The sequence below is a fragment of the Macrosteles quadrilineatus genome, unplaced genomic scaffold (assembly GCF_028750875.1).
Source record: "Macrosteles quadrilineatus isolate MER2022 unplaced genomic scaffold, UCM_ALF_1.0 Scaffold_10__1_contigs__length_6754688, whole genome shotgun sequence".
Taxonomy (NCBI): domain Eukaryota; kingdom Metazoa; phylum Arthropoda; class Insecta; order Hemiptera; family Cicadellidae; genus Macrosteles; species Macrosteles quadrilineatus.
Window position 1 is genome coordinate 5933374 of NW_026542603.1, and position 17536 is coordinate 5950909.

General features: G+C 33.6%; 1 protein-coding gene across 1 annotated transcript in view; it reads right to left on the reverse strand.

Moving 5' to 3' along the window:
- Positions 1-17536, reverse strand: part of LOC129004634 (uncharacterized) — a 171319-nt gene that overhangs the window by 35133 nt on the left and 118650 nt on the right. The window contains exons 31-34 of the mRNA XM_054433182.1: positions 16128-16483; positions 14669-14699; positions 9123-9586; positions 5038-5074 (exon numbers count right to left, since the gene is read on the reverse strand). Coding sequence (XP_054289157.1) covers positions 5038-5074; positions 9123-9586; positions 14669-14699; positions 16128-16483 — 888 coding nt within the window. The remainder of the gene's footprint in view (positions 1-5037; positions 5075-9122; positions 9587-14668; positions 14700-16127; positions 16484-17536) is intronic.

The window sequence follows — 17536 nt, forward strand, 5'->3', positions numbered from 1 at the left end:
TTAAGTAATAAATGGGCGAACTTTTCTTAAACAATTTATTATAGGCCTACCACTGTGGAAAAACAATTTATTTCGTTTCTGTTGTTCAATAACTCATGCATTTTGTTTCTTTAAGCACAAACAATGAGCTATATTATTTCATGGTTTGTACTGAGAAAGGTAATCGAAATACCTGTTGTAAAATGTAGTTGTAGGCATTCAGTACAAAGTATTCAACCAATTGTCGTGTTGACTACTGCAATGAAACCCATTTGTTTGTATATACATATTAACCAACAGTTCCAAAAATCTAATCCCGAATCTCGAATATCAAAATCTATATATATATATTATCTATATATACTTATTTAATACGCAAGCAGGAATTTTGTGACAATTACTCCTCCAAAACTACTGAACCGATTGACATGTTTTTGGTGTCATTGGAAAGAGCGTAACGTGAAGTTGTGCAGGAAACTTTCTTTTTAGGGAAATAATTAGAGAGTGAGGCCCTGGGGCCCTTTAAAGTTTCGTATTTCTCCATAAGATTAACATGGGAAACAAAAGTTGTTTTGAAACTCCAGCTGTTGTCAGAAATTAAATATTGAGAATTGGTCTCCATGGAAGCATGAGAAAATTCACAATGTTTACTTTTGCTTTGACATTTAAATGTAAACAACCAGAACTGTCAAATGCCTATTTCACAATTTTAGACAGCTGATAAAAAAAATAAAACAACTATGTGGTAGGTTTATTTAATCTTAAACTATATGATAGATTATTATAAATCTATTTCAATAATTATGAAACAAATTTTTCCCGTTGCGAAGCAAAAATTAATAGCGAGAAGAAAAATATATGTTGTAAACAGTCAATGTGTAAATTATCGAAGTTGTATTAAAAATGTGTATAGTTTTGGATGTTGGTTTGTGTTTAATGATATAAGTTAGTTATTAAATTTTTATTTTAAGTTTTAAGGATTTGGCATATGACTAAGCCTATGATAAATAACACCATTTCAGATTTCTGCCAGTTATTACCTAACTCTGTCCTGTAGAGTTTAAAGTAGCCTACACCTTATTGTCTACGAATTGGCTAGATAACTTAGGTACGATACTTAATAAAAGCTGACAGCCTTTTTTTACGTCGACCTTAAATTGTAAGCTTACCTTTTCCCGTCCATGGGCAGTTTGATTGTTAAAAATTCACCCTTTAAAATGGAAAAGGACTGTTATGTAAATTGTAAGTCCATTGGTTGATAATCTTTTAGTTGGCTCTTTTGCTTTTTTAAAATCATTGGAAATTATGACTGTTATAAGTTTTCAACCAAGTAATTTGTTTGTAAATAACTCCTGTACTTCTTTGCAATTGCTCGATTTCGAGCAAGATGTACACTAGTATCTATACTTATTTAATACGCAAGCAGGTTTTTTGTGACAATTACTCCTCCGAAACTACTGAACCGATTTACATGTTGTTGGTGTCATTGGAAAGAGCGTAACGTGAAGTTGTGCAGGAAACTTTCTTTTTAGGGAAATAATTAGAGGGTGAGGCCCTGGGGCCCTTTAAAGTTTCGTATTTCTCCATAAGATTAACATGGGAAACAAATATTGTTATGAAACTCCAGCTGTTGTCAGAAATTAAAAGTGAAAAGAAGAACATATGTTAATTGTAAACAGTCAATAAGTTTGCTAATTTAACAGTTAGTTTGCCACAAACATTTACTTACTCGGTTGAAATGAAATAGTTACTATTTGAATTTGGGTTGGTGTAATTATTACAATGGGAAAAAACGAGAGAGCCTGGATAAATTGATATACTAAAAAGAAAACTGAATTAACACTGTACTGAATTTCTTAGTAATCATTGAAAGAGACGATTTGCAAACTATGGAAATATAGGAAAGTCATAGAACACCACCAAGGGGAAGAAATAGAAATAATGTGTGTTATAAACACTAAAAAACAAAATCAGCTTTTGAAATATGATAAGATATTTGCAAGAAATTTTGATTATATCGATCTGTTATGTACATCTTTAGTATTCCATAATCTTTGAGTCGAATCTTTTATAGTCATAAAAAATATGACTGTTATTCGTTTTAAAATAATGCCTGTAATACTTAGCAATAATTGCTCGATTTCGAGCAACAGGGACACTAGTACTTATTTAATACGCAAGCAGGTTTTTTTGTGACAATTACTCCTCCGAAACTACTGAACCAATTGACATGTTTTTGGTGTCACTGGAAAGAGCGTAACGTGAAGTTGTGCAGGAAACTTTTTTTCTAAGGAAATAATTAGAGAGTGAGGCCCTGGGGCCCTTTAAAGTTTCGTATTTATCCATAAGATTAACATGGAAAACAAAATTTGTTATGGAACTCCAGCTGTTGTCAGAAATTAAGAGTGAAATATTTATTAATGGTATCCATGGTAACAAAGAACAAACCCACAAAATTAAAAAATGTAAACAAACAGAACTAACTGTCAAATTAATTTTGATTTCAACACAGCTGGTTCAAACATATTAAATACTGCATGATTATTAGAACAGGAACGGTAGGGATCATAAACAATTATCAAATATGTCACTCGCCCGAATCATTTTTGTCTATGCCCGAATGTTAACATTTAACATTGATTAAATGGAACTGTCAAACTATATGTTAATGTCATTAGTATGGAATTCTTTCAACATCATTTGTTGATCGAGTTAGTTTCAATATTTTTGAACTGCTGTAATAATATTTTACAGGAAATAATTGTTAGATAAATTCATGGTATAAGTAATTCAGATTCTTCAATCTTTGCTGTTATTAAAATTGTGTTTCCGCAGCAAACCTTCAGACTAAGCGAATTTCCATTTACCTGGCTTAATTAATACTAGGGTTGCTTTCAGAGAGGTGAAAGCCAGTTGAGCGGAACAAACGTGATTTGAGATTAAATATCGATTTCGATGCGGTTCGATATATCGCTTATTAAATTCTGATTTCTAACATTGGCTGTTTCTAATCAGCTGGCAACACATATAGGTTCCCAAGAAAGTAGTCACCGGTCAGTATCCCTCCGCTCCTTGTTTATGCTCAACGTATTGAGAAAGTAGTGAGAAAGTTTTCTCGATTTGCAGTGAATTCCGCGCCTTAAAAAAATGTTTTAACGGTATTTTATGGTTTATTAAGATCATAGGAATGGCTTAAAAACGTTTAAAAGAAAAGTCTAGAAGGTTCAGAAATACCTTATGGGTATCTTGTTTACATTTTTCTTGTAAACAAAAAACCTGTCATGGCTACTTTAGTCCCATAAGCCTAATGTTAAAAATTGGAAATTTTAAGTTCGTTTTAAATTGCATTAGCAATATCTAATTGAAATTTGTTTGTTTAAAAACCATCTCACTATTAGTCTAAGTAATTTTGTTAAGTTTTACTAAAATGCGTTCAGCCGTTATTGAGTGATGTTTCTCTATTTGTTGCATTGAAGTTGATCCCAAAGAGCTTCGCTCGCTCCGCTCAACAAAGGTTAGTTATTCCCTTAAAATGGTCATTTTTTCCTATCTAAATAATATTAAGTTAATTTTAATATGAGTACTAAGGTTTGCTGCTACAGGGAAGGTAGGTGTGATTTTGTTGAAATGTTGATAGCTAAGTATGATTGTTATTGCTTTGCAAATCCTGTAATACTTTACAATTGCTCGAATTCGAGCAACATGTACACTAGTTAATATTAAAAACCTGTTTGATTAGTTAGGGTTACAGATAAATTAAGATAGGCTACTTAATAATACAACGTTTACTATTAAATTAAAACTGAATAAAAAGAAAATATATCTGGCCATGGGGTAAAAGTCCGGGGGTATAATTCCGGCCCGTACACTCTAGGTTTTTATAATTTGATGCGTTCTGATTAAATTCACAACCGTAAAAATATGCGTTTAGTTTCACCTTTAATCCATCAAACTGATGTTGTGCAACTCGAAAGTTCGCGGCCGGAATTTTACCACCTGGTTTGTGACGTCAGTTTTGCCCAGGGGTAAAATTCCAGGGGGATAAAAATCCGCTACACCGATTCGTTCACTTCGTTCACTCATCTATCAACAGATAAACTTTTATTTAACTAAAGTGTGAGTTAAGTAAACGAGGACTCCAATGTATGAATCTTAGTACTATTAGTTTTAATCTAATAGAGAAGACTTATACTTCTATACAATTTACTGAGGCGATGGGATGGTAGAAAATGAGTGATATGAATTCGAACGGACCAATCAGAGGTACTCTTTGTTGACCTCTGGGCGAGCTGGTCTAGTGGAAGAGTGTGGATCTTCGGAGCCCCAGGTCTCAGGTTCAAATCCCGCCAATCACCAATCGACTTTATACATATGGTAATGCCGCAACCCTCTAGAACTACCCTGAGAAGATGTGAAATAGTTCTGGGCTAGAACCTAGCGTTTTTGGATGTGAAGGTGGACATATCTACCACCAATATTCCCACTTTAGTGTAGCAAGAATCCCTAATAGTGTAGCATATTGTTGGAAAGCTTATAAAATGACGCAGTTTTTAACATATTCCAACACTTTCTTGTATACAGGGTGGGAAAAATGCAATAGACCATTGTTTTTTTTTTAATTATTATCAAACATCTTAATTTTTATCTTTGAATCTATTTACAATGGAGTTTTTTCAACTGATCCTCCATCATTTATCCATTATTCTTGTTCAAAATTTAATGTAGAACACGAAAATGACATTATCTACTCAAATCCATATACAGGTAATTGAGAAATCGCTGTACTAAGTTTAAAAGCATGGTTATTTTTTTAAAACATGAAATAATTTTTTGGGAAGCTAATTTTTAGACTTGGAACATTTGATATGCATCATCACACTTCATTTACTTTGTACTTACACCAAAAATGTTGGTCACACTGAGTACCAATCACCCTGTATAGATAGCAGTAATGAGCTGATGGAGTAATTCATAAACAATTTGGTCTCTATTCATAAGTTTGTATCTTAGTAAAACCAGTAGGTCTGAAACATTAGCTTTCAAGTAGCGTTAACTTACCCTTGAATGAAGGGTTTTTATCCAGCAAGACCCCTTCCTGAAAAAAAAACATATAGCATTGTATGAGAGATACGGTAGGTCACGCAGTGAAGGTCTTTAAATAAACCTACCTGAGTAAGCCTACAACCTTTAGCTCGCTTGATGTACAGTACGTGTGTGACCATGGTCGTAAAACTTTATATACATGTGTTTCGTGAACTGTGTTAATATGTTTTGTAAATTGTTACAACCACTTCTGTGGGCAATGTTGAGACCTGTGACAGCGACTGAAGATGCAAACGCGTCTCGCAGGAGATAAGAATTTTGGACACCTTAGGCTACCAAAAAGGTAAAAATATTGATTTTAAATAAACATTGTTCATCGGTGTTTTACTGTTATACGAGTATGTTAGTAAAAAAACTAAACCCAGAGAAAGATTTTACTTACGATTGACTTAAGAACAGGTATAGCATAACAATATTGAAATTATCAAGGTTAGGACCATTACTGTATATTGTAATGGTCAGTATGTGCATTAGTCAGTATTTATATATTTAATTACGTTAGCCGATTCTTTGCGTCAGAATTGTGGGAAGTCGTAGAACGACGAAAAAGATTTTAAATTAAAGGTCCCTATCCCGTAATGGCGAGAAAAATAGTGAAATTCCAAAATTTTTAACACAAAATAAGATATACGTAATTGGACTTAGAATGGCTGAAAAATAATGAAGTTTCAAATATTTTAACGGAAAATTTAATAAAGAGTATAATAATTTTAATAATTTACCTGATTAAAACACTTTGTTTTTTATTTTAAAACATATGTTCGCGAAGTTAACAATAGTTATTTGTGTAACTAGTGAGCAAAGTGCAGCAAAAGCCTTTTGCACTCGTGTTACACATTATATTTTTCCTACAGTCACTATAAAGCATATAAATAATTAGTCTTTCAAACACTATACAGCACGTTTTTAGGTTCAGCTGCAACACAAATAGGTGCCCTAGAGAAAGTAGTCCCCGGTCCGAATCGCTCCGCTATTTTTTCCTCGGCAAGCAATGAGCTCCGCAACTTGAGAAAATAGTACCGAATATTTTTGTAATTTGCAGTGGTTTCCGCGCCTTAAAAAATGCTTTAAAGGTATTTTCTTGTGTATTAAGATCGTAAGAATGTTTTAAAAACGATTAAAAGAAAAGTCCAGAAAGTTCAGAAATTCTGAAAAGAGAACATAAACTATAAACACGAAATGACAGGTTAAATCGTAGTTATAATAGTCAATCAGCTGCTCATAGTATTATTATCTTTAAGTGTTGCCAACCTATTTCCAAGCGTACACGGATTACGTGCATAATAGAACCACGCTTATTTGTGTTGTTTCGTTGGAATCCTGATGTGCGCCAAAGCATAAACCGTACGACAAAGTATAAACCGTACGACAAAGTATAAACCGTATGACAAAGTATAAACCGTACGACAAAGTATAAATATGCAGCAATTAGCAGCTTTCTGTACTATAAACAGTACAAGAAAGCCAACTTTGTCGGGCGACAGTAGGAAAAATTATTTTACTTTTTTACATTACTTCACATTTAAAGGTTATTGTTGTGTTGAAGGAATGTTAAACAAAATAACCACACTGACTAAATAATCAACGTTTCAAAATTAAATGGAACCCGTCTGCTTTGTTTTTATTTCAAAAGATATGTTGGCGATGAATTCTAAACCTTTTTGTAACATTTAACTTGACGCTTATTGTAGTGTTTAATTAATTGGTTAATTTTGTATGAAGTGGAATAACCGTAATGGCTACTCTAAGAAAATAACCTGGGAATAAAGATGAAATAGGTTCGTACAGGCAATAATGTTTTACTAAGTAATTAATATGACACGTTCCAATGGGCGGAAAAATAATACTGTCTGGAGGAGAGTATAATCAGGTGAGGAACTGCCTGTTGTTCTAAGGGAAAAAGTTTGAAATAATATAGCCTAGCATGAATAGTATAGATTGCAAAGGGAGCATCTATATATAACAGTAAACCTAGAGTTAGTTTCCATTTCTTTAATATGCATGTCAATGCTGATGAAAAGTAATTTCGTGATTTGTTTCGATGACTGGGTAATGGAACCCCCACCAGTGACAAAATATTTAAGCCAATCAAACAAAATGATAACTAAAAATAGGCTTTACATTCGTCATACCAGCTCAAATGGTGTAACTACGTGTGTTACGGCCGTTTCGGCAATACGACAGTCGGCACCTTGCTCGGAACGGGAACATGTCAACCTGTTGCATTTAGTACGACAGGCTGATAGTTTTTGTGAAATGTGTAAATTTAATTCGTATTGCTCTTGAGTGTTATGTGTTTTAACATAGATAAAACAGGGACTATGTATTATGTATGGTTTTAACTTCAACGACGCTACTTCAGCCGAGATTTCGATGTCTGACGATGGCATTGTAATGCCAAAACAGCCGTAACCAACGTAGTTACATAATTTGAGCAGGATTGACGGATAAAGCCTATGTTTGGTTACGATACAGCTCAAAGGCCAAACATGGATTTTAATTCCAAATAATAATGTATCCATTAAATGAAAAATGTATACTATTCACAATTACATAAAAAAAGCGGACGAATAAGCAAATGAATAACTCAGTGTGGTCTTAACTGTGAATCCGATGAACGTTTAAATATGCCTATTTTGATAGAATATGTAAATTCAAACGCATTTTTAGGAGTAATACCACCACATAATTTTAAACTAAGTGTAGTTTCTATTTTTATGTTGATCAGAAACAAATCCAGGATTAAATTTGGTCAATAGGATACCTTTTCATTAATTTACAAAAGGAGTTTACCGAGAACTACTGGACTGTAAGCTTATCTCAACACACCTTTTTACTATGCCTTTTCAAATTTCACCAAGATGGTTTCCGAAATTCCTTACAGGTAAGCTTTTTTTGTTATCTTTTAAAATTAGACAAAAAATAACTTAGTAAACCAGTATTTTATTCACAAACAATTATATGTTTGCTGCCTTCAACACTTAAGACTTAGGAGAGGAACCTCTGATTCAAATTATTTATTGAAAATAACATTAACAAAGCAAACAAAGAGACTGTTTTCACACAAAAGATAAGGTGTACAGTATTCATCATAACACATACATAATTTGATACTGAGCTTGTCAAATATTACAATATTTGTTTAACATTTGAGCTTTTTAGGGACTTATGTTCCTAAAAGCCAATAGTGCAAATTTAATGTCATAAAGGTGTTAATATAATTTAGTGTGATCAATGTATTTTCCTAGTAAAAAAGGTAAACTTACCTGCTAAACCTGGTAAACTTATCTGATGAATAGCTATTGGAAAGTATAAGTGTCACTTTCGATGGCAAGCATTGACTAGTAACAAGGACTAAGAGTATTTTGAAGCCATCTAATACTTTTTTACAAAGTGTGATTAAGTAACTATCCGTCTGTAAAGCTTGTTTGATGTAACGAACACATCAGAGTACTAAGTATGGCTTATGAATTTATAGCCTTTTTAACATAATTCAAAGAGGTGAATATGGAGTTCCATAACTATTTTACAAAAAAGTACTCAAATTATGTTGAATTTAAAATGGTCGTGGTTCGAAAACAAACATGGCTCTGAATCAGCTCTACATAGTTAAGTAAAGTTTTTGACCCTTCTTTAAAGGATTTCTTAAGAATGCATGTATTTTAAAGTCTACAAGAAGGACCTGAAATAGTTATTTGTGTAACTAGTGTGCAAAGTGGCACTTTGCTGCACACTAGAGAAATGTTTACGCATGAGCTTCCTAACTAAAGCTGTAACTGTATTGTAGGAAAGAAAAAAAATTATATTTGTAAAATAATACTATATTATTCTTAATGGTAAAATAAAGTTTGTTGGAACCTATCGAAAATTTAAACAAAAAATAAATTTTTAAATGGTTATTTCTCATATTTTTACTCTAAATATTATAGCTCTAGGATAAATTAAATTGTCAAAATACCGTTATGATTTTCTATGTAATGTAATATCCTAAGATTCTAGGTCATTTTGCAATATTAAGGTACTTAATGTTATTGTCGTACCTTGATTGATTCAAACCCTCCTGGGTTGGCAGCATATTTCAAGAATACCTGGTCCGAGTCCTGACACTTCTCTACACAAATATCGTACTGGCACCACTTGACAGTGTCAACTCTACTTCTAAAAGACAAAATGTTCTCTGACCCGTCTTTGAATGTGAACATGTACACTTTTTCATGTAAAGGGCGATTAGATTCAGGAGCGCAGTCGAAATCATCGAATGCGGCTAAAAATACAATGTTATCCTCAAAAGGCAGTTTTTCACGGTATCGATTTTCGGCATTACTTTCTTTCCGTTCTGCTATCGTCAATATGTATTTGGCGTCTTTATCATTTTTACGATAGCATTGAAGTATAAACGTTTGTAGTTCTTCCTCCTTTTCTTTCTTGACATCAACTGAGTATGTAGATACAAGGGTTTTACTAATTGTTTCTACTTTTAGAGAGCTTGTAATTATGTTGGCCCCTAGAAATATATTCGTAAATGAATTATTAGTTTCTAAAAATAAAAGTGCTTAGTCGCTTTACTACCATCAGTGATACAGTAATAATATTAACTAGGTGAAACCCGTCAAAATCGACGGTTACTTTTAAGGCTTACGCTAATTCATCTAACTGCGATAAATTGAGTGAAATCTTACTAATTTTATAAATGTGAATGTTAGTGTGTTTGTTTGTTTGTTTGTTTGTGTGTTTGAAGTTCAATCACGCATAAACCACTGGACAGATTGGGCTGAAATTGGACATGACGATAGCATACATTCCCGATTAACAGATAGGCATATTCTTATCTAAAAAATTCTTTCGGGCTCCACCCCAGTGGCTCTGTTAACCTTATGAGTATTCATATTTAAAGGGAATTAAAGAATTTAGTCAGCTGTTTCAACTAAAAAAAGTTGGTTCTATGATATGGAAAAGCATTAAAAAGTTATAAGATTTACCAACAAGGTGCAGCACTATATTTTTTTGCATTTGTGAAACAGCTAATTTGAACTAAGCATTAACAAAAAACTGTGATTCGCAATGAGAACTGTCAAAGTAGGATTGTTTACAGTTATGTTTATGTTTTTCATTTCATGAATAATTTGTGATATTTTGCGAATTGTTGATAATTTATTTTTCTCTATTGTTTAGGTGAAGTGGTAGAACATTATGGCTATGGTAGATGTGTAATACTATAGAATACTGTAAATTTAAATAAGTTAATGATTGTATAATTATTATGTAAATACCACGAGTTGTATTATGCCGTTGGGAAATAAAATATTTTTATTTTTCTATCTATAATATTAAAACGTAACAGGGTTTTTTTATTTCACGATTCTGAATCAACCACTCGACGGATTTTCATGATTTTTGTGTTGAAAGAAAGATAATTTTGAGAACTAGGTAATGTCGAAGCCATAATTTTAGTTTAGGGTCCCAGTTATTTTGAAATTAGATTTTAATTTTTTATTTAATTTTAAGTCTAGCAGCCGACGCTAGAATTCTAATCTAGCTTTTGGTATAATATAATTTGCTTAACATAACAGCTGTAAACAGTCAGCGTTTGTAACACAAATTCAGAACTTGGATCAAATTAAAAGACATACTAAGGGTTGACTTATTTATACTAAGTGTAATGCTAATCATTGATACGTCCAATCCTTCGATAAGAGGATGACGGATTATTTAAATAGGTATACATAGTAAAATACTAGGATGTTCAAATAATTTTTTGTAAGTAATCTTTGTAATCTTCGGATTGTTTAAGTGCAATGTAATTTGTAACTAACAGCTGGTTAATTATAAAAATGCCCTATAGAACTATGAGGTTATTTACTCAGATTTTGTCATTGATAGGAAATAAGTAAGATTAGTAGACCACTAAGATAAGTAACACTATCGATGTGTACAAGTCGAGGCTCTGTACACGAGTAAAAAAAAAGTAATATGCAAATTATTTTACCCCTCAACTTTTATGGAAAGGGTAGGAAAATCACAATTTTTACATGTTTTAATTAATCTTGGCAGCTTTTTGTTTACAATCAATGTTTTTGAATGCTTGAACTTTGTTTGGATTAGGCCGGAAATATAGATGTCATAAAGATGGAGATCAAGAATCCTCAGGAATACGATTTTAAATTACCACCACAACCTCAAACGGGTTTTATTTAAAGATATACAGATGAATGACATAGATTGAACACAACGTCATCATTGACCTAGGATACTGCAATTAGACTAACCATCCTTTTATGAAATCTAAAAAGTTATTTGGAGTGTGTTTAGTTGTGGTTACGTTTGTAGGCGCTGAATATTTTATAGTTTAAATAAATGAATATGGGGAATTACGATGGACATTGATTCAATGAGGGTGGTTTGATTATCAATAGACAATTAATTACGTCACTAGCTTTACTAGCGTTTTTACTTTATAAATTCCTTCAACATGTGACCAGTTCTTTTGTCGAAATGAATATTATTTTATTTTTGACTCAGCTGTTTACAAAACAAACTAATATGTTGTTGTGTTTACTTTTCTTTGTTTACACTTATTTATTTAGCAATTGATGCAGTGAAATTGACATAAAAGATGTCTGTGGACGATTCGTTTAATGATGTCAGGACACCAACGTTATAATTATATGTACTGTGAATTTTATTGGATGTTTTCGTTTTATTTCAGTTTCAATTCAGACCTACTGGAAATTGTGTATAGTATGAGCAATTGTATTGTGATGATATTGATTATGGAAGAGACAGGTATGCGATGGAAGGTGATATCATTGACTAGGTCTATACACTTCTCAATTGATAATTACTCTTTTTACTGTAGGCTGCAATAAAATTTGTCTTTATACGTGTAAACTAGCTGTTCTGAATTATAGGCCTACGCAGTTTTAACTGACTATACGTAAGACGTACGTAAGACGGGCTAACACCTCGTTTCATTTCATTTCATTTCACATTACTGCTATCAGTGAAACAGTACTACTATCAGTGAAACAGTAATACCATAAGTGATACAATACTAGTGATAAAGTAATACTATCAGTGATACAGTACTTCTATCAGTTATATGGTACTTAATACTATCAGTTATACGGTAATACTATCAGTGATACAGTAATACTATTAGTTATACAGTAATACTATCAGTTATAAAGTAATACTATCAGTTACAGTAATACTGTCAGTTATACAGTATATAAATAAGTATTCAGGGTGAGTTTTAATTGTCCCCCCCAACTTTTTTCTACATTTTTTCAAATATCAATCCCAGACCACTTCCAAACATTGTTGGGTAGTAAGTACTTCATTTTGACAAGGTGGTCATTTCCGGCCGCCATCTTGGATCCGCCATATTGGATGCAAAATATTTTTTTCAAATGTAAAGGTGGGGTTGTGACCCATTATTTCGAACTAGAGTTTTACCCTGATTACAATACAGCAAACAGTTTTTAAAAATCTCGATTTATTCTAAAGTTATGAGGCCTTTTTAAAACTTTATTTTTAGCCCATTTTAACATTGTGCTTGTACAAACTAAGACCATAATCTCAAAATAGTGCTAGATAAAGATAAGTATACACTACCAGTCATTGCCAACCTATTTCTACTTGATTATGAATGATGTATTTTTTTCGGCCGCCATCTTGTACTTTTGTCTGATACTTTTTTAAGCTGAACTCAATTCCATGGTCCATTTTTATTTCATATTTTGATTTTGAAATATTAACATTTTTAACAAAAATATCGCAATGTTTTATAAATAAAACTTCATAACAAAAAATGGATTAAGGCATTGAGTTTAGCTTAAAAAAAGTAGTTCAAAATGATGGGTCACAACACACCCTTCATATTTAAAATAATTTATCCCATTTCAAAATGGCGGATCCAAGATGGCGGCCGAAAAAAATACATCAGTCATAAATAAGTGAAAATAGGTTTACAATAACTGGTAGTGTATACTTATCTTTATCTAGCACTATTTTGAGATTATGGTCTTAGTTTGTAAATGCACGATGTTAAAATGGGCTGAAAATAAAGTTTTAAAAAGGCCTCATAACTTGAGAATGAATCAAGATTTTTAAAAACGGTTTGTGGTATTGTAATCAGGGTAAAAATCTAGTTCGAAATATTGTGTCACAACCCCACCTTTACATTTGAAAAAAATATTTTGCATCCAATATGGCGATCCAAGATGGCGCTTAGAAATCACCACCTTGTCAAAATGAAGTACTTACTACCCAACAATGTTTGGAAGTGGTCTGGGATTGATATTTGAAAAATGTAGAAAAAAGTTTGGGGGGGGGACAATTTAAACTCACCCTGTATACACGATTGGTATATACACTATTCCGTCGTGTCCGCCGTGCTACCTGCGTCAGTGTGTCCCTTATAAATGTGGCCAGCTACCACCATTAAATGTCTTTTGTGTTAAAAATGTGTAAACTTTATGTGTCGTCGTGTTGTATCTCATAACGAAGACTTCTGTTGGATTTATGGAAGAACCAATTTGATGACATAAGTTTGAAAACGGGTCATTTCTGACCCGAAACTAGTCACCCTTGAATATTTTAAGGACTGGAGACGGAATAAAAAGGTACGTAATATATACGTAAAAAGGTACGTAATAATATGGTTTGATTGTCAAAATATACACTCACGTAAACGTGTGATTACTTGAAACCTCTACCTTTATTTTTGTCTGTTTGAAAAAAAATAGTCCTATATTATAAGCTATCGTAGTGTGGCAGTAAAATAAACTAGTGTACCTGTTACTCGAATTCGAGCAATTGAGAAGTATTACAAACGTATAAAGTATTGAACGTATGAAGTATTTAAAACGAATGACAGTCATAATTTCTGATGACTTTAAAAGAGTCGACTCAAGGGTTATGGAAATACTCACGATTTACATAACAGTTCGATATAATGATAGTTTCTTGCAAATATCTTATCATTTTTCAAAAGCTGGTCTTGTTTTTTAGTGTTTTCTAAAAATGTTACCCACTCATAGCTGCATTAGGTTGTCCATAATAACGAGTATAAATGTAAATAAAAAAACATTTCTATTTCTTCTACTTGATGGTGTTCTATGACTTTCCTATGTTCCCATAGTTTGCAAATCGGCTCAAGAAATGCAGCGTGTTAATTCATTTTTCTTTTTAGAATATCAAATTGTCAAAGCTTTCTCGATATTAACAGCAATCAAATTATCCATCTGATCATAATGTAAACAAATATGTACTTCATAAGGATAACATGGGAACTTTAAAAGCCACTGGGGCAGAGCCCATGGGACTTTTTCAACCATGTAGGTTCAGTTTGCAAATCTACATCTACACACCTATACAAACATTTTGGTATACTGTATAATATGTGGGGTTTAATCTTAAAACAAATAAGTCTTATTGTTTACAAAGTTTCATGTAGCGTTTTAATGATATGGATTAAGTAGACACAGATCCCGAACTAAAACTGTTAAGTACGTAGTATATGGTAATATACAGTTTGCAAAACTACAATTTCGCATGTATGAAGTATCTAGTTTTCGGAACTTACGTGAAACGCTGGGACACTCTGCTTGAGAACCCTGAAAATGTTATAGTTTGAATTAAATTGGTAATGGACATATAATAAAAGAAAACAATTTGTATTTAGTTAATACTCTGTAACGTTATTTGAAACATTTGGTATTCTATTATTATTTTAAAACTGAAAGAAATTGCATGTGCATAATTTTAAATTGAGCTTAGTGACTGTTAACTTAGTTCTTCTTTAACTTCTTCTTTAACTAAGTTCTTCTTTAACTATGCGAAATTAATTGACAATTAATTAAATTAATTAAATTAAATTAATTGATTTAATTGACAGGTAAAGCTCTCCCAAAACACTTAATGCTTTTTACCATGCGGTTGGCATTCTGGGTTATAGTAGTATGTTTTCTGTGCTTTCAGCCACCAATTAACGTATGTAAAACAGCTAAAACCATCATAGTGTGGTGAAAAAATCATTTTTCCTACAGTTACCTAACAATGTACATGTTCTCTCACTGATTTGAGAAAGCAAAGTGGCCAATTCGCTCATCAGTGAGACAGTTAACATTGTCTCACTCCAGATTTGCAACGTGAAGGCACGAAATAGTGAGCGCGTAACATGCAGGCAACGTCGTATGCGCGCGAAATACGTTTGGCAGCACTGGCTGTAAATCAGCTGGTCAGCTGTTGTACTGTTGTATTTGTCACTTCACATTAAATGTTATATTAAAAGTTCACTTCTGTGTAAAAATAGGTTATGTTTTTTCACCAATTTATTTGTTTTATGGTAACTGTAGGAAAAGTATAATGTGCAACTCGAGTTCAAAGTACAATTGCCTTACTCGAGAAACCATTCCTCACTCACCTACGGCTCGTGAGTAAGGATTTCTCTCGAGTGAGTCAATTGCTCACTTTTCTCACTAGTTGCACAAATAACTATTTAGCCCCTAGGGAGTAAAAATTAGCTGTTGTTAACTCATTTGTAAATTTCAATTGTAAACAGAATTGCATGTATCGAAAGTATGTTTCGATTGTATAATCGATTGTAGTTAACTGTTGCCTTAGTGTAAATAGTTTGACATATTGATAGTATAATGTACAATAACACAATCGTAATAGACAAAACTATTGAATCACTTTTTAAACAGCTGCGTGTTACCGATACAGTACAAATAAAATTGTAAACTAGTTAGAAGTAGTTTTGCGAGAATAAATGAAAACTATTTAAGTTTTTTAGCACAGTGTGTTCAAATAATGGTGCAATATGACGAAAAATATAGTTCAACACATGGGGAAAAAAGGGTACCTCGTCTTCGCCTCGATCGTAAAACTTGAGGTCGGGTCGAAAAGAGTCACTTTGACCCTAGTGATGAAATATACTATTTTGGTATTTAATCTTATTTCCAAACGAGGCACATTGCGTACCAAAAGGAGCTACGTTCACTCCTAGTGATGAAATATACTATATGTAAGTGTGTACTTACCATGTACCATCGAGAGAGCAAGACGCTTGGATCTCGTCCACCTTCTAGTTTAATGTCTTTATCTTTTTCACGTGGAATTGCATAGTAACACCAAGATGAAGTGGGGGATGGTCTACTTCCAATAATGATGTCACCGGAGCCTTTATCTTCGTCAGCAAGAAACATGTCATCTATTTTGTTGACCGATGCACAGTCCAAATCGATTTTAATTTCGTAACTGTTTATACTGAGGATAGCGTGTGGTTTCTTTAACGCGTTTTCATAACAGCTCAGTTGAAAAGGATTCGATCTTCCGTTGTAATATGTAGCTTTTACTCTACCGGTAGATATTCCTTCCAATCTAGATATGTCTCTTGCTGAAAAATATGTTAGATTAATGTATTTCAACTTAATGATCGAATACAAATAACTGATATGATTCTTAAATAACAGTGGAAAGTCCTACGTAAAGTACATTTAGCCAGTAAAAGAATGTTTGTCTTACATGAAATTGCTTCGTCAAAGCCTTTTCTGTTGAAGTGCATATTGGGGGGAGGGAGGGGGAGGGAGGTGGTTAAAATGCGTTTACGGGTATGTAAAGTGAGTGATTCAATGTATTCTCAGTAGTGCCGGAATCCCTTGCCGTCCCTGGGACGTCGACTACAGGCTAAAACCCCCCCATCTCGTAGGACCCTAGCCTGGAACTATTTAGCACAATAATTTGAGCCTTTTGAACCCTGCCATTATTACTTTCCTTCTTATTTTTTTCCGAAGGCTAAGGCCGATCGATATCGATCTTCTTAGCCGGAAGTATAGCCTCGATGAACATTTACACAGTTTCAGTATTACAGTTTCAGGTGCCCTCTCCATGGAGCACAGCTCCAACTAATATCGAGAGTAATGTCGAAGCCGATTTTCGAGATCAAATAGGCTCGGTGGACATGCCACCTATCACAAAAGAAGAAGGTTTGTTCGGCCGTGTCTGCAATGCTGAGACAGTACAGACAGTCTGAGCTAGCGGTTTTCCCTTATTCTGTGCAAAAAGGCCACGAAGTACCTGTGGCCCGACAAAAACTGGAACACAAAATACCCAACCTCACGATGCTCCCGTTCCACCCATGTTAAGAGGCTGGGAATGAGCCTGGTGGCCCAACGTCCCTAGTCTCGGCGTCCCATTCGCGTTGCCAGAGGTTGAAACTGCGGTCTCGTTCTTCTGTAGCTGTAATCTCTCTGCCTACTTCAGGTCTTCTGCGGTAGATCACCTGTCGCTCCTTTGAAAAATGGAAGTCGTTGATCGGAGCACTGCCAATCTCCATGACTGCAGGCTCAGAGACCGTGCGGTAGGTAAAAGCAACTCGCAAGGCCCCTCACAGCTAAACGTGGGAAATCCATTTACTGAAGACACGCCTCTCCAGCACATGGGCCCTGGC